We start from the raw sequence: 27,487 nt of genomic DNA, 5'->3' as shown, positions 1-27,487 counted from the left end.
AATTGCCCGTATTGTGCGCCAAATAACCCGAGAATAGAATGTGAAACTGCGAGAGCGTCTCCCTAGCTTCTTACTCCTCTCGCGGTGAAACACGCCCTGGAGAGAGGAGGACTCAGCCTGGCAATTGTGACTCGTCCATGGTATACGTGTCACAGAGAAACTGCAAATTCCGGGGCAAAGGGCGGGGCCCAGTGCATGACCCCTCCCGGGCTCTCTAGCCGCTGAGACCTCCCACTGTGGGTGGCAGGTGTTTGGCACCAGATGGGCCACCGTGCAGAGACTCTTCAGGACCGTGGGGGCCTCCTTCTCCAGAGCTCATCCCATCTAGCTCCTCATCATGCAGCCCCCTTGGTGCCTGCGTGTGTATCTGCCGGCCCTTCCCTGCCTGGGTCTCAGAGACCTGTGCAAAGCTGACTGCAGGAGCCACCCACCCTCCCGGGGGTGGTCCAGCACCTGTGGGGACCTCTCCAGCTTCTCTGCGAGGCCAGGAGCAGCTTCTCCGCCGCGGCTCCTCTGCCATCATCACCAGCCGGAATGCAGAGCCCTCACCTGGCCAGGTGCTGCACCCCACCACGTCCTTTTCTGGCGGGTAAGCCTCTTTCTTCACTTCTTTTTAGAAATTTGGTACAACAGTTAAATCTTAGACTGTTCTTCAGGGTGTGCAGATGGTAATGGCTTAGCCAGGATGTGACCCAAACCTGCTCTGGGCTGTGGTGCCTCCCCGCCATACATGCTTCACGTGTTACTGTTCTTTTCTTGTCCTCCTTATGGCACTTAGCCCTAAGTGTCATACCTATAATGAGTCTATATCCTACCCTGTAGGTTTTCTTTTGCTCAATTCATGAATTGATCACCTGCTGCGTTGAGTTCTGATCTCAGAAGAGGCAGGTTAAGGACCACCAGTTGTCAGCATAGCACCAGCGGAGGTTTTCCCTTTGGTATAGTTTGAAGGATCCAGATATGTAAAGATGATAGTCTAGATAAATCATGGGCTTTCCTGAAAGAAATTTACCAGTGCATTATTCTGTATGGATTAGAAGCCTGTTTCTGTGGCCTTCCTGGAGTGTGTTCAGTAAGGCAGCTCATTCATGTTGAGAAAGCAAACACATCACTTATTGCAGCTTCATAGTGGAGCCCTGTGTCAGCTTCAGTCAGTCAGTACAGTTTGGTCACTGTGAGCATGTCAGCTGGGTCCACTCTTTACTACCATATATAATTCTAAAGATTCTTATGCCCAGGAGAGAAGTCACACTCTTGGGTGTCTAGGACAAGGGAGACATGTTATTATTCACAAGGTAGAAGCTTCAAAAGAATAGGATAGGACTGAAAACTCCTAGTCTAACATGGCTTTATCGAGTTTGAATCTTGTTTCTTTGGCTTACTTCATTGGAGTGTTTTCTTTCTCCTGGGCTGACATTGTGTGTTACACAGCAGGCATGTGACATGTAGAGGTTTCAGAACCCAGAATTGTGTTGATCAGTGAAACTTTATTTATATATTTTAGTTTAAAATCTATTTAAAATAACACTGGACATAATTCATATATTATAAATTAGTTTGCCCTCTGCTCTTGAGATTCTTTTTATAGTATGTCAGAGTAAATTTGGACTTCCATCCCCAAGAAGATTTGAGATTGGAGGACACAAAAGGTTTTTCTCAGACCTAAATTATGTCTGAAAAAAGCGAGAAATATCATAAGCCCTATCTGACCTCTCTAGGAGCAGAAATGATTTACAGCTGTGGCATTTAACCATAATTCCTTGATCTCATTTGAGAAGAGTTCAGTAAGGAACAATCTCTTCATTTTTGTTTCTTCCTTATTTTCTTGTCTTGCTTACCAACAATCCATTGTAATCCATGGATTGATATGGCAGCAGGCTGAGTGGTCTCTGGAGCTCATACAATTAACTTTTTTCCCTAAAATAACTTTAATTTCCTTGTTTTTCAGCTCCTCTTCTTTCCTTGCCCTTTGCTATAACCAGAACTCACTGAAAGCTAACTGGCTTTGTGCAGACCCTCCTTAGGACAGTCTTTCCTTAGTTATTTTATTCATCACTCGGTTTCATTTTTTGCCTTCTCGAAATATGTTGAAATCTTTCTGTAGTTGATGACTTCCACAACCTCTTGGCTTTTACTGGCTTATTAATTTTGGTATTTCTACACTTTTATTTAAGTATGGTTTCAGAAGGAACAGAAAGTAAATGTGTCCTAGTCTGCCATCTTGAGCTGAAAATCCCTGTCAGTTTTAGCATCCAGCATTCCCATGGGGTGGGGCGGGGACCTTGGCATTAATAGGTGTAACACTCAAGATTTCAGCTTTTCTTGGGCAGTCACTAAGGACATAGTATGTGGTAATTTCTAATGGGAAAATAATAACTATTTCATGGAATTTATTTGAGGATTACATTAGATAATGAACATACAAATGCTTTCTAAAGTTTCAAAGTCCATAAAAATGTTTCTTGTTATTGATTTGGTGCTACTTCAGTTTTACTTGACAGTGATTCATGACCTTGCTTATGTGAGAAGATGCCTTCTGAAACAATTATGATCATTTAAAATATTTGTTTATTTTAAATGTTTACTTGTGTAAGGAGCTGTGCAGAATGAACTGGGCATCCCCTGCCCCCTAGTGGCTAAAAAGCTGCACACAAAACACTTTTAACATTTCCAGAGTGACTTGGAAAGGGCTGAGAGCTGGGAGACGCCGCTCTAGGGGACTTGCGTTTGTGTACTGCAGTCTGTAATTGCCTGTGCCGAAAGTTTTAGCCCCTCTTTTTTTTCTGGCATGTTATCTAAAGCTGGCTAATTAGCATTCTTAAGAGTAGATCATTTGTTACTTTGAATTAGGTGTGTTTTGTTCAAGGACAAGTTAACATATGTCAAGTCATGCTGAATGTAGATTCTCATTTTCATACAAAATAATGAATATCTAAAACACTTGGAATTTGTGTTTTAAAGCGTGTCCTGTGAATTGTTGAAAATCAGTAACTTTGTTTCGAGGTTTATTTAAGGGTAAAATTATTTTTTTCATTTTATCTCTCGATCTCAAGATTTATGTAAAATCCCATATGCTGAGTCTGTTCTTTCCAGAAAGTGAACTGAAACATTTATCTAGAAAGCATCTCAGTTCTGACCTCCTGGTCTTTTGTTTTGAAGCAGGAAGACAGCTGAAATTTTTGTAGTTTTACACAGCCATGATGTTGTTCTTACTATACAGATATTGAGAAAGTTTCTATTAGCTGATCCTTAGAAATTTTATAAACACATGTGAAAAATTTTTACAGAGAGAAATGGAAAGTTCAGTTAATATTTTCATTGCCCAAAATAAATTATGAATTGTAGATGCATTTTTAAAATTTCAATTGAAAGTTATTTGGAGGAAAACACAAAACATAACAAAGATAGAAAGAACAAAAATAACAGAAGAAGGTGTTACCTGGAAAAAAAAGGAAAGCAAATTGTTCCTCATGTGTCCTGAATTATAAGCATTATTGTATTAGAGCAACAGTTATCTCAGGTAGAGAAAAAAAAAGGTTAGGCTTGTACACGTGTTTCGTTTCCGGTTGTATATTTGTTTTATAGTTTAATTATGTTTTGGGAAAGTGTGACTAAGGCCTGTTTTAACACAAGTCAATAAATTAGACTGCATGCTTTTGTTATAATAGACATGTTAACATATGCGGTTCTTCATAAAATAAGTTTTTTTTCATATATTTTGAATCATTTTTTTCCTATTTTTCAGCCTCTAAATGTGACCTGTGCTTATAACTGACCTTACCTGTAAGTACAATGCTGTTGTCCTTCCTAGTTTTTTACTACTTTATTTTTAATTTTTACCCTCTTTTAAGAATCTGTTCCAAGTGGAGAAAATCAGAGTGTGACAGGAGGTGAGGAAGAGGCAGTGGATGAATGCCAAGAGTTAAATGCAAGAGAAGAGCGGGATATTGAGATAATGATGGAAGGCTGTGAATATGCAATTTCTAGCGCCGAGGCCTTTGCAGAAAGGTTGTCCAGAGAGCTGCAGGTGTTAGATGGGGTCAGCCTTTCTTGTAACGTGTGGCTAGTGATGTGTGGTAAGCTGAGGAGACTGGTGATGTTCATATTCTGCTGCCGCTGCCTTTGAGCCTAGACGGTGGGATCGTTGCTGTCTTTCCCTAGAAGCGCATCACCAGCTGCCTCCCTCTGTCTTTCACTGTTCTTGGTCCAGAGACAGAACCATTCCTATTAGGCCAGTGAAGGCAGTTGGCTGAGGTTCTGGATTTGGGGAGGTTCTTGATATGAAGTGATGGAAGTAGAAAGTAGCCAACCTGAAACCACCCTGGGGGTTGATTCCCCCAGCCTCTGGAACACTTCAGAATAGTTCAAGGCAAGAGAATAACATTTTTGTGGTTTGGGGGGAAAAAAATAGGTACAAGTTAGAAGGAGAGAGAGTGAGCTGAAAGAAGCGAATCCTTTACCCAAAGAGAGCAAAATAGTGTAGTGAAAACAGGAGAGCCAGGGCAAAAGGATGTTTGACGACTCCTCTGAACTGCTGTGGAATAGATGCTGTTTATTTGTATGCACATATCTGAGCTTGTACCTACATGTACATCTTTAGGAAGTAAAAAGCTACAAGTAGCACCTGTCTTATGAGAAAAATCTAAAATGAGAGTGTTTTGTGAGGGGGGTGTCATTTTGTTAGGCAAAGTATGAATTTAAGAAAAACTCTGAGAATAAGGAATGTTTTTAAGACTTAAAAGAGTGTTGGCATTTTATACATGAAAGGTACAGAAGTTGTAAGGTTGAACTGAGGTCCAGAGATTACACCAATAGCCCAAGCTTACAAATTTGTAGAACTCTCTGGAAGTAAAGCCTAGAAGAGACTTCAAGATGTTGAAGTGAAAATTGTCCTGGATCAGTTCAAGTCACAGCTCTGCTGCTTAAGATTCAGTGGGTCAGAGCTCTGCTGCTTTACAGTTGGGCTGCACCTCCATGGGAGTTATTATGAATAGTATATAAAATAACATGTGAAATTTTAGCATCACCCATACAATGATATTATTTTAACTCTTTATCCAAATTTTTTCCTCATATCATGTTATCTGCCTTCTTAATGTGGCTTTGTGGTTTGTATTTTCTAGTTAATGTTGCCTCTGTGTTTCAAGTCATCATATTACTTTGCAGTTTAATTTTGGGTTTGAAAGCTTCCATATTTCAGGGAATTGAGAATCAATAGAGTCTTTAGAAAATATTAATAAGGGGTCGGTGGTTTGTTGCTACTTTGTCTGGGAAAAAAAAGTAGTTGCAAATGAAAGAGAAAAGAAAGAATATTGTAGAAGGAGCTATCTTATGGCAATAGACTCTTCCACATCCTATTAGTACAAATCATGCTACAGTTATAAATTAGTTCCATGTATCTGTTAAAGACTGGCATGCTACTGCTACCCTCTTAACTAAGGTATTAGCATAGGTGATTATTATGCTTTTGTTTAGGATTTTACATAAATGTTGCAGATTATAGAAAATGTCTATAGTTGATAGAGCTGGAAGCAGCGTCAGAGGTGGTATAACCTAACGGCACTAATGAGAGTCCACCATTGCTGATGATACATCATGGCGCATGCCCTAAATATGCGGTATTGAGATCTGGTCCCTAACCTCCACATAAGGGGACGTGTGCTTCCCTGAAATACTGTGTGAAAAAGTGGAGTGTAAACACAAAGCAGCCAATTAAAGTAGACGTGTAGATGTGTGTGTCAGCCTTTGTTGCCGCTGCTGCTGAGTCACGCTGCTGTCAAAGATTTATGGATATTTCATTTGAAGAATATGAAGTATTACTTCTCTTTTTAACTGTGTAGGCCAACATCCAGTCTATCATGGCCTCTGAAAAGCAAGTCAACATCCTAATGAAGTTACTGGATGAGGCTCTCAAGGAGGTGGATCAGATTGAATTGAAACTGAGCAGTTATGAGGAAATGCTCCAAAGTGTAAAAGAACAGATGGATCAGATCTCCGAAAGCAACCACCTCATTCATCTCAGTAACACTAATAACGTAAAACTCCTGTCTGAGATAGAGTTTCTTGTGGTAAGCATGGTTATAAACTACTAGCAACAATTAAAAAAAACAAACAAAACTAATGATCTCTAAAGCCCATTTGCAAGTATTTTCTAGTTTCCTTAGGAGAGCAAGATTTAAAAATACTGAAGTTTCAAACACCCAGTAATAGGATTGCGTAGCATCTTACCTGTAAACTTCCTAAGAGTACACAGACAAATGGTGTGTTTATTTACTTTCCAGAGCCACATGGACCTGGCCAAAGGTCATATAAAGGCACTTCAGGAAGGAGATCTTTCTTCTTCCAGGGGCATTGAGGCCTGCACCAATGCTGCAGATGCCCTGCTGCAGTGCGTGAATGTAGCTCTTCGACCAGGTATGACCATAAAATCTGCCCAAGAACCTGGGACTAAGCTTCTGACTTAGTGTAAAGCTTTTGACAAGAAGTCCATGAGGCAGGTGGTTTAGGGTTAGATTATTAGCTATTGAAACAAGTTTCACTTACTCTCAAACATAATTTATATTGGCACGAAGAACTTGTTCATTTCAGTACCTTCTGATTGACCATCAGTGACTCTGCGTTAACACCAGCATTTTTCTTCAGCGCTGTTCACAGGACCTAGCACAAAGTAGATGCCGTAAGGCTTTGCTAGACCAGCGGTTCCTAAACTTGAGCTTGCATCGGGATCACGGCTAGGGGCCAGCGCAGAAGCAGTAGGTCCGCTCTGAGGCCTTAGAATCCATGTTTCTGACCGTTCCCAGGTGAGGCTGAGGCAAGACCGCAGCGTGAGGATCGCTGAGTTACACTGTTTTTCCCCCTTACCTTTCTTTTATAAACACACGCATAAACCAGCAAAAGGTTGAGTTCTTCAGAACTGAAATACGGCTTCTGTTATAAATGCACTCCTTAGACATCCGGGAGCTCTTTAACCCGTTGAATAAGCTGTCACGATTTCAGGCCATGACGTGCTTCTGGCAGTTCAGCAGCAGCAGCAGCAGCGTTTCAGTGATTTGCGAGAGAATTTTGCCCGGAGACTGGCCAGTCACCTCAACAATGTTTTTGTTCGACAGGTAATTTTATCTTATTATAGTACTGGCATGTTCCTGTAGCTTGAAATGAAATGGTCACAGAAAAAAAATTTTAATGTATTTAATTGGGAGCACAATATGTTCCTTTCTATATTTATTTGATTTTAATATTTTTAGATATGTATGTATTTGCTCATAGATGTTTTGGGGGCCTCAGTGGTCTCCTATGAAGACAGTTCCTTTTAGCCAAAATTCCCTAAGTTTTAAATAATTGTGCTTGCATGTTACATATACCCCATTTAGACAATCTTGTTTCTAAAAATAAGTCCAAACTTGTTACGTTTTTAATGTTTGGCCTGTTTTATTTTTCAGTATTTTCAAGTGAGAACAGGGACTTGATTCCATGTTTTCAGTATTTCATTGGCTCCATATACTTATAAATATGAGAAAAATGACTAACTCAATTGTAAATTCTAGTTGATTTACTCTTATAGAAAACCTTTATCTCTATTTCTATGTGGAAAGGGTGTTATAATTAAGGTTGTGGCAATGATATAAATGTTACTGTTAAGTATACCTTAGAGGGATTTGACTAGAAGGTGCTTTTTTTTTAATAAATAATAAATTAGACTTAATATTTCTTGAATAAATTAGGTGTCATAAATTAGATTTTGTGTATTTATGATCTCTTTAATAGGGATTTGGGGCCAAAAAAAAGTTGAGTGAAATTTTGTTCATCAAGAAATGCTGACTGATATTCCAGGTTCTTATTTTGTTTTCACTTTGTAGTATTCTGAAACAATTGTATTTACTCTATTTTATTTCTGATTAGTTTACTCAGGCCCTCCTTCAACTCTATAACAGGTCCTACTTTCTTTCCGTGCCTGTGAGTACATCAACTTTGGCTCCAGCTTCTCCGATTCTTTTTTTTCCCCTGTAAGGTTTACTAAGCTTAATAGCAGCAGAATCTTTATAGTTATAATTTACTGATTTGAGCTACCTGTTAACCATATTTGTGGCAGTTTTTTTAATGTCCCATAACAGAAAGTTTATTTAGATCCAAAGGCATTTAATCTCATTCTGCTTGCCTTTCTTTCTGTCATTTTCATTCACTCACTCACTCCTTTATTTGGAAGTCATTTGCCAAGTGATTAAAGATGCATTCCAGACGTTTCATTGGAATAGATGAGAGGCTGATTCTTTGCTCTAGTTGCTCACGATCTAGAGAAGGGCGACAAACAGACTGAGGGAAGGTGTATGTTATGGTGGTACCATGGGAGTAAAGGAAGACCAGCTAACTAACCGCGCAAGGGGGAACCAGGGGAAGACTCTCTTAACATTCCACTTGACTTGAAAAGCTTCAGGAAAAAAGTAAACCTAGGAATCACATAGGAAATACTAATGCACATTTTTCTTACACTATTATTTCAATAATATCTATTTTTACACAATTCCCTAGTTTTTTTAAATTATCCTCTTGACAGGCTATAGTCCACATTTGTAAATGGTATGGAAAATACCAGTCATTAAATGATAATCCTTTCTCCACCCTTAATTGTTTGTTATAACATGCTATTATTTGTGATTTTTGCTTCCTTGCCTTATAAACTAATGGCTTTGTTTAAAATGAATGCATCCCAGTTCTGAAAATCTAATATGCATTGTTACATGTGAGTAATGCATGTTAAAAACCAGAATGTTGCAACAACCTGGAATGTGCTGAAGAAGATGAAAGACAGTGTCCCAAGTGCAGAAAAGAGATTTTCTGTGTGTTAAATTGAATACTTCGTGTCACCTAGCAAAGAGTTGGGAAACAAGGGGATTTCTGTTCCTGGTTGTGGGACACACGGGGAAGATTCGATTACCGCACTGGGTTACATGTCTTTGTTCACCATCAAATTTTGATTGTGTGTCTGATTTGTGTGTTACATTGTGTGACAGGACTCACTGTCCTCCATATGTAAGAGTAAGAAATGGCTGCTACCCTCAAGATGCTTGTGAGGATGTGGTAAAGGTAATGTACTTAAAACTCTACAGCAGTGTATAGGGGCTACCTTAGGGACACCACAATGAAGTGAATGTGTCAGTAAAGCAAGTCACACAAATTTTTTGCTTTCCCAGTGCGTAAAAAAGCTATGTTTACACAGTATTGTAGCCTATTGTGTGCAATAGCATTATGTCTAACAGAAGAATGTACACATTTATTTTAAAAATACTTCATTGCTAAAAATTGCTAAGCACCCTCTGAGCCTACCATCTGAGTCATCATCTTTTTGCTGGTGGAGGGTCTTTCCTCAATGTTGAAGGTGCTGGAGGACCAAGGCAGTGATTGCTGAAGATTGGGGTAGCTATGTCAATTTTTAAAAATAAGACAAGAGTGAAGTTTGCTGTAATGATCAACTTTTCCTTTCTCAGACAATTTCTCTGTGGCATGCAATGCTGTTTGATAGCATTTTACCCACAGTAGAACTTCTTCCAAAATTGGAGTCAGTCTTCTCAAATCCTGCCACTTGTTTTATCAACTTAGTTTATGTATTAATTATAGTCTAAATCCTTTGTTGTCATTTCAGTAGCCTTCACAGCATCTTCATCAGGAGTAGATTCTCTTTCAAGAGACCAGTTTCTTTGTTCATCCGTAAGAAGCAACTTCTCATCCATTAAATATCTGTTAAATGAGATTATAACAGTTCAGTCACATCTTTAGACTCCACTTCTAATTCTAGTTCTGCTTTCTACCACATCTATAGTTACTTCCTGTACTGAAGTCATACCCCTCAAAGTCATTCATGAGGGTTGGAATCCGCTTCTTCCAAAACTCCTGTTAATGTTGATATTTTGACCTCTTCTCATGAATCATGGTGTTCTTAAAGGCATCTAGAATGGCCAGTCCTTTTCAAAAGGTTTTCAGTCATCATTACTAATTTATTTATCTCTAATAAGAAACTTTAAACAATGTCTTAATTTTTAAAGTATATAAAGAGTAAAATTCTTAGCACGATTGAATTCTAGATATGATAGTTATCTATATTATTGATTGAATTAAGCAATTTAAGTATTTTTTCTCCTTCCTATATATTTTGAAACCAGTTTCTCTTAAAATCTTTCTGTTAACACTAACAATATTTAATATATCCTAATAGTCTGAAGGTAATAATGTTTTTATATCAGTGAATTTTCACATGATGATGATCTGGAAATGCTACTTACAGTAGAAAGTTTTGAATAGTAATATATGTAGAAGAGCTTTGTAAACCGTAAAATTCTCTATAAATGTTGGTTCTTCCATTTTGCAGGAGAGATGAAGGTTTTTAATTGAAGAGTTTTCCTGACATTAAATTAAATAGTACAACTTAACATGCAGTGACCTGAGTAAACAGCTATAGAAGAACATAAACCATGATTTTGAGTCTTGAATTATTGAAAAAATTAATGAGGAAGGATAATGGAAATATATCTAATGTTATTGTTAATAAGGGTAAAATATTTGGAAAACATTTATCAGCAATAACAAGTTTGTCAAATACTCCTTCCTTTTAGTTAGTGTAACTTAATTAAGGCACAATTTGGAGACATTAGCAGACTTAAAACTAATCTCTCTCTGTGTACAGTATCTAATATCTGTGAGTCAGTGGAATCTCAGTCATCCTTCTGATGTGGTAAACATTTCTGAAATGTAATGTTTGTAATGACCTTCAGCAGTTTTTGAGTCTGGTTAGAATGGTTTTGTTTGGCATGTTTTTAAAAGAAAACAGAAGTGAGACTCACATGGCTGAGGTTCAGATTCTAGCCTTCCGCCTGTGTGGCCTGTGTGGATCACTTAGCCCTTTGAATTTCAGTTTGTTCCGTTGGGTCAGCTGATCTACTGGATCCATATACTCTAGAACAAAAGTCAGGATGCATCGTCTGCCTCAGGCTGATTGAAAACGTGCTCATTTATATAAGTCATGTCAAGGATTAAAAACAAAATTATATAGTTGCTTCTGTAGAAAATTAATGGAAAAATTAAAATTACATTATTATTAGGGGTTATCCTGGAAAGGGCTTCCCAGGTGGCTCAGTGGTAAAGAATCCGCCTGCAGTGCAGAAGACATAGGTTCAGTCCCTGGGTGGGGAAGATCCCCTGGAGGAGGAAATGGCAACCTACACCAGTACTCTTGCTGGGAACTCCCATGGACAGAGGAGCCCGGCAGGCTACAGACAATCTATTGGGTTGGCCAAGAATAGGATATGATCCAGCAACTGAGCACTGAGCGCTGCCCTGGAAAGCCCAGGAAGCAGTCATCTGCAGTCCTTCCTAGTTCTGACATTCTGTGTCCTGTGCATTTTCACCTGCTGTTTAAATATCGTAGACTCTAATGGAGATATCATAGATGGAGACAATTTGTTTTGAATGACTTCCCCTGTTCGGTGTGTGTTTCTTAGTAACAGTTTATATCATGATATTTATTTGCTTAGTCAATTGTAAAATGTTATGGGAGAGGTAAAGTTGATTAAACTATTCATTCTCAACTACTCTAAAAGATAAAATGAGTCGATTTATCAGAGAGTCATTCTTGTGTGTTTATGACTATTTTATGGTGGTGGTGTTCAGTTTGTATACACAGGATGATTAAAAAAAGACAAGTAAGTACTCAGTTCTTATATTTCTATGTTCTGTTGTTTTTGCTTGGCCATGCTTGATCATTATTAAGGATATTTAGTTACAACAATGTTTCTTTATACTGTCAGTGATAGTTATGTCCTTATTTATTCACTCTAGGGTCATGATCAGAGTTCAACTCTTGCTCAGCGCTCTATTGAACTGACTTTACCTAATCATCATGCATTTCATAGAGACTTACTCCGATATGCCAAGCTGATGGAGTGGCTAGAGAGTACGGATTATCGAAAATATGAGGGACTAACAAAGGTATGGATTTGACGTCAGTTACTCACTGAGTATAGAGCATTATCTTTTAGAATCGAGAGGTCGTGTGTTCAGTTACGCAAGTGACATTTGAAGCACTGTTGTATGTTCTTAAAAAAGCAGCAAGTAGTTGAATTTCTTAGTGCTCATTAGCTATGGAGAACATTTTTTTTCTTTTTCATTTATTTTTATTCGTTGGAGGCTAATTACTTTACAATATTGTAGTGGTTTTTGCCGTACACTGACATGAATCAGCCATGGATTTACATGTGTTCCCCATCCTGATCCCCCCTCCCGCCTCCCTCTCCATCCCATCCCTCTGGGTCTTCCCAGTGCACCAGCCCTGAGCACCCATCTCATGCATCCAGCCTGGGCTGGTGATCTCTTTCACCCTTGATAGTATACTTGTTTCAATGCTCTTCTCTCTGAACATCCCACCCTCGCCTTCTCCCACAGAGTCTAAAATTCTGGAGAACATTTATTTTATGTACTTAGATGGAGAATAGCTAAATTTTGAACTTCAATATAGTATTAGGCCATACTGTAGCTTGAAGCATCATTTAGTTTAGTTAGTTAAATAATTATTTCCTGAGTTGCTTTATGTGCAATATAAAAACTAGAGAGTATGAAGTTATATTTTCAATGAGGCATTTGCTTTATAAGAACCTGTAATCTGTTCTTTTAAGCACATGCAGTGTGCCTCTTTATTAAGCAGACATTCCATTGTTCCAGGCACAGAGGAACATGGGTATTTCTGTTCCTGATTGTGGGACACACTAGCTGGAAAAATTGGATTATCATATTATGGTACATTTCTTTGTCACTCACCAGATTTTCACTGTGTGCCTCTTTTGTACTCACTAATCCATATGTAAGAATAAGAAGTGGCTCCCACACATGCTCCTACTTCCAGAGAGCGTCAGGTCTGCCCGGGAAGAGCAACTATCCTTAGCAGCCGGCCAGAGTTAAGTGCTGAACTGGATATGAGTTTAAATGTATAGCATGTTAGAGAAAGGAAATTCATGACCTGTAGCCACAGGAGAAAACTTCATAGAAAACATTGGACTTGACTCTTTTCCCGGGACTTTAAGAAGACCAGCCTGACTGAAGCTGAAATTCCATATTCTAGAAGAGTGAGAAGTTAGGTTGAAAAATCTGAGTCGTGAGTCCTAGCAGCATTCTTCAGACACAGGAAGAGACTTGATAGGGGAAACTAAGAACCTAATACAATAATGAACTGAAATGAAATCTTGGACGAAGAGGATGATAGTAGGAATAGAGATTATAAGTCACAAGAGAGAATCCCAAAACAAGGGACAGGATGGTGCCAGACTTGTGAGACGCAGAGATTAAAACAGTGATAAATACCACTTGGGCTTCCCAGGTGGCGCAATGATAAAAAAAAAATCCACCTGTCAATGTAGAAAATGCAGGCTTGATCCCTGGGTTGGAAAGATCCCCTGGAGAAGGAAATGGCAACCGACTGCAGTACCATTGCCTGGAGAATCCCGTGGAGAGAGGAGCCTGGTGGCCACAGTCCGTGGGGTCGCAGAGTGGGACACGACTGAGTGGCTGAGCACACACACACACGGATGGCCACAGCTGGACAAGAAAGAGCCATTCACACGTTCCCTTAGCAAACGCGCTGAGCATCTGCTGTGTGCTGACACTGTTGTATGCACGAAAGAGAACGGCGCTGAAGGAGACAGGCGAACACTTGCCTGTTCAGAGTACATATTCCAGTGGAGAAGGACCAACATAAAAGTCAACTTCATAGTCTGCTGGAAGGTACTGCTGAGAGCTCTAGAGAAAATAAAGCAGGGAATGCTAGGACATCAGAAAGGTTGCGGTTTCAAAAAGGGTGGTCCGAGAAGGCAACATTTGAGCACAAATTTTAAAGATAAGCAGGGGTGCGCAGTGGGAATTTCCGAGGAAAGCTTTCCCAGCACAGCACAAGTGCCCCAAGGCAAGAGCAACCTGGAGCACTGGAGGAGCAACCAGGCCGTGGTGGTGGGAGCACGGCGAGTCAGGTTCAGGATGGGAGGGCGGGCGTGAGAGGTGCGGTGGGGGGCGGGGGGCGGGGCAGGGCAGATCTGGAAGGGACTGGGCACCGGTGTTGGAATTTGGTTTTTACTTGCAGAGAGATGAGGGAGGGGTGTTGATGGGCTTTGAGTAGCAGAATGACATGCTCTCATTTAGTAAACGGCCATTGTAGCAGGAACCCTTGGGCTCAGGACTCTACTGTTGTGTTGTATTCTGATTAGTTTTGAGTCAGCAGAATTCTGATTTGGAGATAGTTTACAGAAGAATATTTGCATGACTGGAATCTTTGCCTTCTGAAGTTTTAAGAGGATTAATACTGTATTTTGAATGATTAAATATTGTTACATCTTAAGAGTTTTGTGCCAACAAGTGCTTTGTCCCCTAGTGAATATTCAAATGAGTAAAATAATCAATAAGCTTTTTGCCTGATTGTGTTCTCAGTGAGTATTATTGCCGTATCTTTATATATATGTAGCGTCATGAATGTAATTTAAAGTGAAGAAGCAAGCCAGTAGCCAGTCTAGTGCTGAAGTATGGAATCATTCTCTGCTCATGGTATATTTTCAATTGACAGTATTGATGTGCTTTTTTAAATGAAATTATCTTATTTCCAAAGAATCTTGCTTTGTCTTGTGTTTGAACTTGTGACAGACCATGCAGTTTTATGCCTGATAATCTAATTTGGTTGCTCAAGTGTTTTCAAAAATAGGAATCTTATTAATATGACCAAGAAAGGAATGAAAGGAAATGGAAGGAAAGGAATGAAAAAAGGAACCTGACAAATCAGTGTTTCTTTGGTAAGAAATAATAATTAAATCCAGATGCTATTTGTACTTGATCCTTTCCATGTAGTGTGTGCTAGTGGTAAAGAACCCGCCTGCCAATGCAGGAGACAGGAGATTCAGCTTCAGTGTCTGGCTCAGGAAGGTCCCCTGGAGAAGGAAATGGCAACCTACTCCAGTATTCTTGCCTGGAGAATTCCATGGACAGAGGAGCCTGGTGAGCTCTAGTCCATAGGGCTGCAAAGAGTTGAACCTGATTGAAGTGACGTAGCACTCACCTTTGTACTTGGTTATTTGTACCCAGCTCACACTTTTTGGCAGGACCAGGAAAAGCTTGTCTTCATTTCTTTAGGGAAAAGAATAACTAGGCCCTGCCCCAACTCTACTTACGGCTGAATCTAAGCAAACCCCTGATTTGGGGTGTATGTAATTTAGAGCCTAAGGAAAATAGAGGTGCGTTGGGCATGTAGTAAGCTCGGCTGCCCAGAATCCCTTCTGCCTAGCTGGGGCAGTAGAGCATGTAGAGCAGTTGAGCAGGGAGATGGTTTATCCTTGTTTAGGTAGGAACAATCTTTCCTCTCCCAATAGCCCCTTGAGGCCGACACATTGTCTCAGCCTCAGTCCTATATTTGTAAATATAGAAAATAAAACATGGTGTTATCTGTAAGACTCTAAAGTGAGCACAAGAAAAAGTTGGAAATACTGCCTGAGATAACAGTATTTAAGCTCAAGATAGTTGGATTTTAAGTTAGGTGCTGTATACAGGATGCTAAGAGAAATAAATACTCCCAGTGAGAAGCTTCTCTCTGAATTCAGTAAGTGAATGAGCTGGGAGTCACACCTGTCTGTGGGCTTCCCCACCTGTGGGTTCTGTTGAGAACCTGGGGGAAGGTGTTCAGTCATTTCAATTGTATTGAAAAAGAAGGTGATTTTCAGTAGTCTGCTCAAATCACTGTTTTAGAAATAGCGACTGTTTAAATTGCTTGGGTAGTAGTGTGCACTTAGTTTGGGTATTGGAATGCAGTCTGTTATATTGAGTGAGTTGAGTAGAAATCTAATGAAGATTTTATGAATTATAAGTTGGTCAGCCATTTACATTGATTTCCAGTGATCAGTGTTTTTGTGATAATTTAAAATTCAACGAATGAGATGCTGAAAAGTGAAATAGCTGAATGAAATAGGAATAATTTTAGTGTCTTTTTAGCTTTAGATTTGCTTTTAAAGTTACACACAAAGATCACAGGAAAAAATTTCCTATTTAACTTTCCTTACGGAGAATCTGTGGGAAATGTATGTGGCATGCAAATTGGAAAAAAGAAGGCTCTATATTATGTTTCATCCAAAAATTTTTTATAAGGACATATCTATCAATAAAATATCTAAATATATATAAATATATCTAATATATTTTTATATACTTATAAAATAACTTAAAAAAATCAATAATGAACTATGAGTCAGTATACAAATAATTTAAGTGATATACCTTTGAAAGTTACATCTGATGTTTAAAGCAAAGTAAACTGTTCTAAAACTGGATGTGTTTGAAATTGAAGTGTAGATTTCATGATAAATTTAAAAGAATAACTAGGCATAGGAGTTTTTCTGCTGTGGATTTATTTAAATTTAGTGAAACTCTACATAAGGCATTTAACATAGGATTTGGAAAAATACATGGCCTCCCGCTGTTGACTCTTTCATCAGGGTATAAAATATTTTTGTATGATAATAAGCATAGATGATGAGGGAATGAGTTTGCATGTTAAATAATAGATGTTTTCATTTGAACTAGAATAAATTTTGTTTTTTAAAAAGAAATCATTTGATTATGAAAACTGTAAGATGTGGTAATTAAATTCTTATGAGAGTAACCTATTTGGGGCTAATTTACTACCCCATGCTGGCAAGGTATGGTAAAACTCAGTGTCCTGCTTCAGTGTCATTGATCCTGTCTGTTGGTATAATAATTTTTGAAACAGCATGGCATTATGGAAGAAGAGTTAAAAGATTCCCTTATTCTTTAGCACTGTAATTTTACCCTTAGGAAATTATTCCAAGAAAGCAGTTCATTAGAGATGAAAAGCTTGTTGTAACATTGTCTATCACAGCAAAACATCAAAACCAATTATGTAGTCTGTGTTAGGAGGTTGGTTTACTAAACTGAACATCAGCAGAGCATAATACTGTGCAGTCATTAGCATATGACCTGGAAAAGCGTGATTGTGCTGCCCCAAACACCCAGTATCGTATGAATGCAGCTATGTTTAAAATACATGAAAGGTAATGTGTAAATTACCATCGGATCATTGAAAAAGCAAGAGAGTTCCAGAAAAACATCTACTGCTGCTTTACTGACTACGCCAAAGCCTTTGACTGTGTGGATTACCAAACTGTGAAAAATTCTTCAAAAGATAGGAGTAGCAGACCACGTTATTTGCCTCTCAAGAAATCCGTATGCAGGTCAGATAGCAACGGTTAGAACTGAACATGGAACAACAGACTGGTTCCAAATCAGGAAAGGAGTATATCAAGGTTGTATACTGTCACCCTGCTTATTTAACTTATATGCAGAGTACATCGTTTGAAATGCTGGGCTTCGTGAAGCACAAACTGGAATCAGGATTGCCAGGAGAAATATCAAAATCCTCAGATAAGCAGATGACACCAGCCTTATGGCAGAAAGTGAAGAACTAAAGAGCCTCTTGATGAAAGTGAAAGAGGAGAGTGAAAAAGTTGGCTTAAAACTCAACATTCAGAAAACTAAGATCATGGCATCTGGTCCCATCACTTCATGGCAAATAAATGGGGAGACAATGGAAGCAGTGAGAGACTTTATTTTGGGGGGCTCCAAAATCACTGCAGGTGGTGATTACAGCCATGAAATTAAAAGAGGCTTGCTCCTTGGGAGAAAAGCTATGACCAACCTAGACAGCATATTAAAAAACTGAGACATTACTTTGCCAACAAAGGTCCATTTAGTCAAGGCTATGACTTTTCCAGTAGTTATGTATGGGTGTGAGAGTTGGACTGTAAAGAAAGCTGAGCACCGAAGAATTGATGCTTTTGAACTGTGGTGTTGGAGAGGATTCTTGAGAGTCCCTCGTACAGCAAGGAGATACAACCAGTCAATCCTAAAGGAAATCAGTCCTGAATATTCATTGAAACAACTGATATTGAAGCTGAAACTCCAATACTTTGGCCACCTGATGCGTAGAAGTGACTCATTTGAAAAGACCCTGATGCTGGGAAAGATTGAAGACTGGAGGAGAAGGGGACAACAGAAGATGAGACGGCTGGATGGCATCACCGACTCAATGGACATGAGTTTGAGCAGGCTTCGGGAGTTGGTGATGGACAGGGAGGCCTGGCATGCTGCAGTCCATGGGGTTGCAAAGAGTCGTACTTGACTGAGCAACTGAACTGAACTGAAAGTATAAAAGTGAAAATGTGAGTGTGATTATTCAACTTCATATTTTTACAAACTGTTAATATTATGATGCCAGTTCAGTTTTTTTAAAAGATGGAAAATAGCCTTCTTGTGTCCTATGAAATGCATCAAATATTTTCAGACCACAAAATTGAAAACAAGCACAAAGGATATGGGGGGATTGAGAAATGGAAATTGTTATACTTGTTTTATTAATGAGTATGTGTTGTTTTCACTTTTAAGAATTGCATGGATTGTTTGTCATGACTCTGTGAGAGAGAAATTAAAGATGTCTTTGAAGTTGCAAAGATCAAGATGACTGGCACAACTAAAGAAAGCAAGAAGCTTGGTAAGCTTAGGCACCTCAGTCCCCTTGTTTTCTCTTCTACTAAAAATTATTTATCTGTGACACATAATTTTAAGACTTTTTAGGCAAGGTGGAAGGAGATACAATAGAATTAGTAAAAGAATAAATCTAATGCATTGGTTTGATTTATAGGTTTTTCATGGAACAAGTATGTCTCTAAAGCCTTATTTTTACTAATTAAAATTCTGCAGTATGTGAACTTGACAGCAATTGTATATACATGCCGTGTCTAATAAAAGTACAGCGCAGACGCGGAACCCGTGAATACGGAGGACCAACCATGGGACTTGAGCATCCATGGATTTTGGTGTCCACCACTGGTGCTGGAACCAACCCTGCACAGATACCAGGGACAGCTGTGTATAGTCACAGCAGCAGCAGTTGGCCAGAGAATGAAGTGCAGTCTGGAGAGAAAGTACTAGATTAAGAGACAGATGTTGGAAGTTCAGTTTCTGATTTCCTAAAAGACCTTTTGTACCAGTTGGAGGCAAGTCTGTGATCTCTTAAGTCATTGCACTCCACAGGGAAGTGAAGTGATGCCTGGCTTCTTACTTGTCACTGGCTATTTTGAATCAAAAAGAAAGTTGCTAAGTGTTTTCTCCCCTGTGAAGGGGCTGTAAAAATGTCACCAAAATTTCTCCTGTAATTATACTTTATTTTTCCAAAGAGTTATTTTTGAAACAAGAGGGGTTTTTGTTGCTTCTAAATATGTTAAATAAACAAAAAACTTGATTTAAAAGGATAACCAGTGAAAGTATCAAGTTGCAAGGAAATGATTTGCCGAGGCCACGTTCTGCTCTTGCATGTACCCATCTCTGGGCTTTTTGGATGGAGTTCTGTGCCTGTCGGAGTCAGAACCTGGCCTTAAATGGCTACAGTGTGTCCTCTGTGTCTGCATAGCTCCCCTTTAGAACCATGAGTGTAGCATTTGCTTGTTGAAAGGAGCCTGTGCCCTGATTGAAATTGATAGCTCGTCTTTCCATTCTTTTCTTTAGGACAAAGAAGACTATCTTTAGTAGTGGGTAATTATTTTGTGATTCACTGGTTTGTGGTTTGTTTTTGTTTTTAATACAACACTAATATATTGGTGATACTAGTTCCGATTTTTTAAATGGTTTGAATCTGTGTATTGCACTTTGGTAAAGATACTGATAAAAATATTGGGACAATAGGCTTTTGGAAACAGAAATGCTAACTCATCCTAAAGGTTACTTGTTCTTAAACGGTGTGTTTATATCCTTGTTAATGTTTCACCATGGATATGTTAAATTGAAGAAGGAATTCATAGGGCCTGGACTCCATCTCAGGCCTGTCCGTGCTGATCGTGCTCGGCTGCCTCTCCAGTGGACTCTGAACTCTCTGCTTAGTGCCTGTGGGAACGACAATGGAAGGATAAGACCCCCTCCAGACAGGGGAATCTTGAAGATCACATCCAGGTTGCTCATTGCCTAAGAGGAAGCATACCGTAATCACCCCTGTCTCCGGACAGGTCATAAACTTTTCCTGTATCTATCAGGATGTAATCACAGGCTTATCGATTATTAACTGGTTGGAATGTAACTCCGGGCTTATTGACTATTGACTGTTTGAACACACAACACTTGAATGATGGGGTTATTGTAGTTGTATTTACCCTACCTTTGTTTATGTAAGTCTCAACGGAATTGAGGTGGTGGGTTTGGACACGTACACATGGGGTAGGTGGTGGGGTTTGGACACGTACACATGGGGTAGGTGGTGGATTTGGACACGTACACATGGGGTATAAAAGATTTTCACAAATGCTGGACGGGGTCCTTGGCTAAGAGGAGACTCTGCCTTGGGCCCGCCGGTGTAATAAACTGCACTCCACTATCTGCATTGTCCTTCTGAGTGAGTCTGTTTCCCGGAAAGCGTGGCTATAACAAAATCAGTTTTTCTTTTTAGTAAACAACATATTAATACAGTTACATGTTTAATGTTTTCATTTAGTATATTTGTCATCACTTGCTACTGCAGTAAAAGGGAAATCTTTCTAAAACTACCTCCTTGGGAGGTTATTAATGCCCCTGTCATAATATTAATTTATCAAGCTTAAGATTCTCATTGAGATAAATGACATAATTGGAATATAATTTAAATCAAATACAATACTATCTTAATGGTATCATTGCATTAACCTAAAACCTTAATTTTTTTTTCTTATTTTTTGAAGTTCTTAAATTATCTTGTTAAAAAATTTTTAATTAACCTAAGACAAGTTTAGAAGATACTTTTAAAACAGGGTTAAGATTACATCTCTCGTATGTATCCATTAAGTAGTAAGAAATAGGAGAGTAACCAAAAAATTATAGTTTCTATTACTTTGATGTTATCAGTTACAAGAAAGGAAAAACTAAATAATAAACAGAATTCAGAGGATAAAAACTATTTTGTTCATCTTTGAAAATGTAGCTTGTTGGTCAACATTTAAAAATAAATTTCAAGTTAAATACAAATGGCTTCAGAAGTTCTAAATAGATAGAATGTAAACTTTTTAAAGATACCTTTTCAAGGATTCGAATTATGTTTAAATCAGTTCTTAATAGTAATTACAGTTAAAAGAGAAACCTAAAATTTGGGGAAGGTAAATTTTCAATGGCTCAAAATTAAGGAATTATGAATAAAATTTTAAATTTGTTTTGTTTTTTCCTTGCTCTGAAAATGCTGCATCCGAGATACTAATAAAAATAGAAAGTCAGCGGCGGGCGGTTAAAAAAAAAAAAAGAATAGAAAGTCAGATTGAATGTATTTTACAAAAGGAAATTGTGTATAGTCATAGAGATTCAGGGGAATTCTCTCTTTTTGAACCATTCTTTACTCAAGTCTTTAACATCTACTTAGTTTAGATAATTTAAAACAACGTTAAAATGCCAGTAAAGCACTTTTTCTTTGTGGTAAGGTTTTTATAAAACCTTTGCCTTTCTAAGGTCAGAAGGTTACCCTGATACTCTCAGAGGTGTGGGATTGTCCTCCCGAGATTGATACTTTGGTGTTTTGTTTTTCTTCTGTATTCCTCAGATGTACTGAATGAAAAGACAGGCAAAGGATATCTAGTAATAATTTTTTAAATTGCCCATTTTTTTTCTTTTTACTACTAAGATAAGACACACAAGTATTAGTTGAGTCCATTTACATAATAACTTCCTTATCTTTAGTAATCCAAAACTTAAAAAATGATATGCCAAGCACATTTTTTCCAGTGTTTGTCCACTGAAATTAAGAAATCTTGTTGACTCCAAAGGGAGTCTTGAACACAAGACTACATTCAGTCCTGAGTGGATGATTCATTCAGTAAATGTTTATTAATTACCTATTACATGATAATCGCTGCTCGATACTGAGAATGCAGCAATGAGCAAAGACCCTACCCTCTTGGTGCTTGTACTCTAGCAGAAATTGTTTAAGGATATTTAAAATTTACCAGAATATTGTTACTTCTTGCTGATAAATAATATAGACTTTTTTATGAGCCCAAATAGGGCACTAGTAGTATTTATTAACTACTTTAAAAAAGAAAACTATATGCAGAATCAGGCTTTGCTCTGAAACTGGTGAACTTAGTAGAGTGACACCTTAAGATCGCCAGAAGATACTGTTCAGATTGACAAGCTAGTGGCTCCAGTGCATCCCCCGCTCCTGGTTGCTGTGTGTCCAGCCTTATCATTTCATATTCCTTTAAACTTCAGGCAGACAAGGCTGGGAAGATTGACATGTTTTTGGTGTGGCAAATTAGTAGTTTATACTCGAGCTTTTGCCTAGCAATAGCAACTATCACTATCCCTGTTTGGCAGGAGTTGACACCTTGTTTTCCGTTTCTTAAATATTTCTAGAGTTATATTCATTAATTTTCTGTTTTATTCTATAATTTCTTTCTTTGCCATTCAAGTTAGATTCTCATTTGGGTTTAGAATGTTTCACAAAACGATCTCTACAATTGATCGAACAAATACTAAAGAGAGGTTTTAGATAAAGGAAATGCCAAATGACCCTGAAAGAACTCCAATTCCCACATTAGACCTGTCTCTCAGCTTTACCCTTCTACCTACCCATCTCCCAATAATTAGTGTTTTGATACATGTGTTTTATTCTCAGTGTTCACAGAGCCAGCTAAGTTACTAAACAGTTTAGCTTATTATTTCTAAAATGGTTTTAAAACTCTACTCATAATTTTTTTTATCAGAGGGAGTATAAAATTATTTAGTACAGTGGAGATTCCTTCCAAGAGCTTTCAGTGAATACAGGATTGTTAATGCATTTAATGTATAAATGTGCAAGTTCTTTCTATTAAATTTTCACTGTATTAAATTATTTACTTGAACTCTGTTTTCTTCAGAAATCAGAACTTGGAAGTGTAGTCTTTAAATTTAAGTACATCAGCTTAGGAGACTTAAAAGTGTGGGGGAGGTTTACACATGTAGATATTTTTACCTGAATATTTGCATCAAATAGTACATTAAAAGACTAGTAAAGGTTTTTCTGTCATGTAATTTCTCAAGCAGTAGCTGACCAACTAAACATATGTTGCCTCTCTCGTTGCTTGGTGCTCCTGGTTCTTTGCATGTGTCTTTTCAACTAGAGCTTTAACTTCCTCTTGTGCGCGGTTTGTGCAGATTGCAGCTTGCTAACTTGTCTTTGTCTGTGACGCTTGCAGCCTAACCCGTCGCAGCCACACTGCCTGGAAAGGCAGTGCTGTCAGACGGGAAGCCGAGAGTGGGCGTGCTCGGCGTGTCAGCAGGTGCTCTCAGTGCGTGTGTGTGTCTAGGAGCCAGTCGTTCATCCTGGAGAAGCTGCGCCAGAAACACTGCTTGCTCTGGGTTGCCAGGGCTTGGCCAGAAAGAAAACCAACAGAAAGGAAGTGGGATGACTGCATCCAAGAAATGTGTGGCATGGTTAAACATGTATGGTGGGTAGTCAGAAACTTATAAAAAGTCTTAACCGTTATACTTTTGTTTTCAGGCTGTGTTTAGAAACTATAAAATTTCTTGTACGTATGGTCAGATTTTGCATAATGAAACCAAAGTTTGTCTCTAACTAACTGTATATCATATTTGTTGTTGTTATTTTTTACTTTACATATACAAATATGATTTGTATATCATATTTTTTATCACTTATTTTATTATTTGTCCCTTCTGACCATCAGTGAATAATACAGGTTTAGCTGAGAAATAGTCAAGAAGAATAAAAATGTTTTACTGTTTAAATTTAATTCTGAATAGAAACATCACATTTTCTTGTAAAAATAGAATCCTTTAATAGTTTGGTGTATGTAGGATATTGTGCAGACATATTGTTCTCATTTTTCCTCATAGCTATGATAGATACCTATGTTTATACCTAAACTCAGATGTCCCATATTAATATAGTTAACTATGTATGTGTTATGTTAGTTGTATTTTAAATACAACAAATATTCAGGGTTTTGTTTTTGTTGTTAGTTTTTCTCTTTTCGTTTTGTTTAGTTTTTAAAAGAACTTTAATCAATTCACTTGCTGAAAAAACAGGAATGTCTGAGTTCAGGAATGTATTAAGTTGAGTCATGTGTAATTGACGTTTTTAGTAGGACAAGATTAATTGAGTGTTGGTAGTTTCATGTGGTTCAGCCTAATATGTTGATTCAATGTAGAGGCAAATAATATTGGAATATGGCAGTTTTTTTCTAGAAATACAATCATTATGTTAGCTAGTATTCTAGGGGGTCAGTGACTTTCATCCATAGTCATGTCTTCTGAGTGGAAAAGAACTCCTCATCTACTTTTGAAAAATCATCAGACAACTGTGATGAGACTGGGCAGGGCACAGTGTGATCTCTAAGATCCCTTTCAGTCTTATTCTGTGATTCTGTATGATTTCACCTGTCTTTACATAGGCTCAGAAGTAGAACACAAATCTTAATGAAAGAGGAAGACACTCTACATCCTCTTCATGTGGCAGAGTTGTGCCCTAACCCATATGAGCCCCAGAAGAGCAGGACAGCAGAAGGGAGCCCTGATGGATGCCATGAACCTTTCATTCGTGAAGGTCACAGCTTTTAAAGGTTTATCATTTCCCAGGTCTTCACGGGAGTTCCGGGAAATTAACCGGGTCTACTTCCAGTCTAAATAAGCTCAGTGTTCAGAGCTCCGGGAACCACCGGTCTCAGTCATCTTCCTTGCTGGACATGGGAGACATGTCGGCCTCTGATCTCGATGTCGCCGACAGAGCCAGGTTTGATAAGGTAAGATAAAATGACGCATGTTTCTTAAACATTACTGTCAGTTTTCTAGCACCAGTTTGTTACTGCTTTAATTGTGTTCAAAGATTTGGGCTCTATTGACTCTTTTAATTAACCGTGTCTTACTTTCCATTTCTGAATCTAAAAAAAAAAAAATAATAACTGGTCAAATGGCAACTGAAATGTGATTCATCAATTAAATGACATAACAGCTTTATTAAAATTTGTTATAAATCATACAGAGCTTGCATTGTCAATCCAGTTATTTGAGTGACTACAAAGAGGAAACAACTTTTATGAAGCTAAATTGTTTAAATAAAGTTTTATCACTCTGTTCCTCTTTCCAGATTCCAAGTGAGTAATTGTTGTCAGTTTTGTTTTAGGTATGTTCTGACCCTGTTATGCCTCATCAATACTGCATTGTCTTGTCAATCTTGGAAGTATTTGTTTGGGGGATTCTATTAAGATTATAGATAAAGCTTCCCTGGTTGCTGCAGAAAAGTGATTAAATGTGGAATGTTATTTTAAGCGTTTTGTTCAGTTCTTTGTAGAATCATTTTGGTTTTCTTCAGATCTTTGAACAGGTACTGAGTGAACTGGAGCCCCTGTGTCTGGCAGAACAAGACTTCATAAGTAAATTTTTCAAACTACAGCGACATCAGAGTATGCCTGGAACTGTGGTATGGGTGACATTTATTTACTAGCTCATATTTGTGATCTATATCATAATTAGCCTAATCATTATGTTGTCATAATTTCAATATCAGAACAGAAAGAATTTACATTGTAAGGATTTTTTAAGTAATTTTTATCATATAAGATAATAAAAAAAAGGATAGTGTTTGGGCATCTAATCTAATATTCTAGACTATCTTAGGCCTAAACATTCTCCAAATTGATGAGTGGGGGAAATGTCTGAGTTTACTTGGCAAAAAATATTTTTAAAAAGCAAATTTATTGTTTTAGTGATCAAGAAAAAGTAAATAGAATTAAAAAATTACAATGATGTTTTAATGTATATTTGTTGTTATTTAGTCACTAAGTCGTGTCTGACTCTTTGCAACCCCGTGGACTGTAGCCCACCAGGTTTCTCTCTCCATGGGATTCCCCAGGCAAGAATACTGGAGTGGATTGCCAGTTCCTTCACCAGGGGATCTTCCCAACCCAGGGATTGAACCCGTGGCTCCTGCATTGGCAGGCAGATTTCTTTCCTGCTGAGCCACCAGGGAAGCCCCCATGGTCTTAAAAAATAAATGAAAGCAAGCAAGAGAAAAATGGAGAGCCTCAAATCAGAATCTTTCTTATGGCTTTCTTACTATGAGACTGAGAGAGTAACAGGCGGGAAGGCCAAGGGTCTCCAAATGGAGGAATGAGGCTGTAAGTGCCAGACATTTTTATCTCTCCTAACCGGCAGAAAATGAAGAAGGAATTCATAGGGCCTGGACTCCATCTCAGGCCTGTCCGTGCTGATCGTGCTCGGCTGCCTCTCCAGTGGACTCTGAACTCTCTGCTTAGTGCCTGTGGGAACGACAATGGAAGGATAAGACCCCCTCCGGACAGGGGAACCTTGAAGATCATATCCAGGTTACTCATCGCCTAAGAGAAAAGAGACACTAATCACCCCTGACACTATCTATCAGAATGTAAGCACAGGCTTATCGGTTATTAACTGTTTGGAATGTAACTGCAGGCTGATTGATTATTGACTGTTTGAACACATAACACGGGAATGATGGGGTTATTGTAGTTGTATTTACCCTGCCTTTGTTTATGTAAGTCTCAAGGGAATTGAGGTGGTGGGTTTGGACACGTACACATGGGGTATAAAAGATTTTCACAAATGCTGGACGGGGTCCTTGGCTAAGAGGTGACTCTGCCTTGGGCCCGCCGGTGTAATAAACTGCACTCCACTATCTGCATTGTCCTTCTGAGTGAGTCTGTTTCCCGGAAAGCGTGGCTATCACATTTGGTGCGTTGGCTGGGAAACTCCTCGCTTTGAGGAGACAGGTCTCATTTGAGGCCACCCCGAGGCTTTGTAGCTTGAATCTCCTAGAGGGGGGAAGGCGCCTCGCCCCTCTGGAAGGATTCTGCTTTTCAACGCCCGGACCTTTCACGTAAGCAGGTAGTGGACGGCAGCAGGGGAACTGAGCGCTCAGGTGAGGAGGAGCCCACCCAGCAGGGTGGAAGAGGGGGCCTGATCACCCCCCTGGGAGGGACTAGAAGGAGCGGGGACCCACAGGAGCCTGGAATAGGCAGGTGGCGATTGCTTGGTACACAGGTTGACGAGCGTGCTAGGGTTTAAGAAGGAAATTTGTGAAGGACATTTAGGAGGTGTGTCCACGCCGTCTCGGGGAAAATTATTACCAAGCGATCGCCAGGGGATTCTTAGGATAAGAAACTGGTCCGTGTATGCTCGTATTCTGCCCTCCCCCAGGAGGTGTCCCGTCTGCTGTGAAATTCTTGACCCCCTCGGAATTGTTAGGCTAGAAGGAGGGGGATACAGAAGTGAGTATGAATTGGCTTTTCCGGAGATGGCCTGGGACATGAGATATTTAACCCATCTGTGTTTTCATCCGCACCTGATCAAGCCCACCAAGGCAGAATGGACTTTAAGGGAGAAACAGTCTCGGACCATGTGATGTTCTGGTTCAACTGTGCTG

General features: G+C 38.8%; 1 protein-coding gene across 1 annotated transcript; it reads left to right on the top strand.

The window, feature by feature from the left end:
- The first annotated feature begins 534 nt into the window (after positions 1-534).
- On the top strand, positions 535-27,481 carry LOC136152766 (exocyst complex component 1-like). The gene is given in 11 exon segments (XM_065914137.1): positions 535-589; positions 3,852-4,039; positions 5,841-6,068; positions 6,282-6,414; positions 6,997-7,109; positions 7,900-7,953; positions 11,827-11,976; positions 18,469-18,574; positions 24,667-24,830; positions 25,400-25,507; positions 26,242-27,481. Coding segments are annotated over 11 exon segments (1,485 nt in total). The 3' UTR covers positions 26,428-27,481.
- The last annotated feature ends 6 nt before the right edge of the window (positions 27,482-27,487 follow it).

This window comes from Muntiacus reevesi, chromosome 22, assembly GCF_963930625.1.
Source record: "Muntiacus reevesi chromosome 22, mMunRee1.1, whole genome shotgun sequence".
In the NCBI taxonomy this organism is placed as follows: Eukaryota; Metazoa; Chordata; class Mammalia; order Artiodactyla; family Cervidae; genus Muntiacus; species Muntiacus reevesi.
Note: the sequence above shows the minus strand (reverse complement) of the source record. Positions and strands in the feature narration are given on the sequence as shown.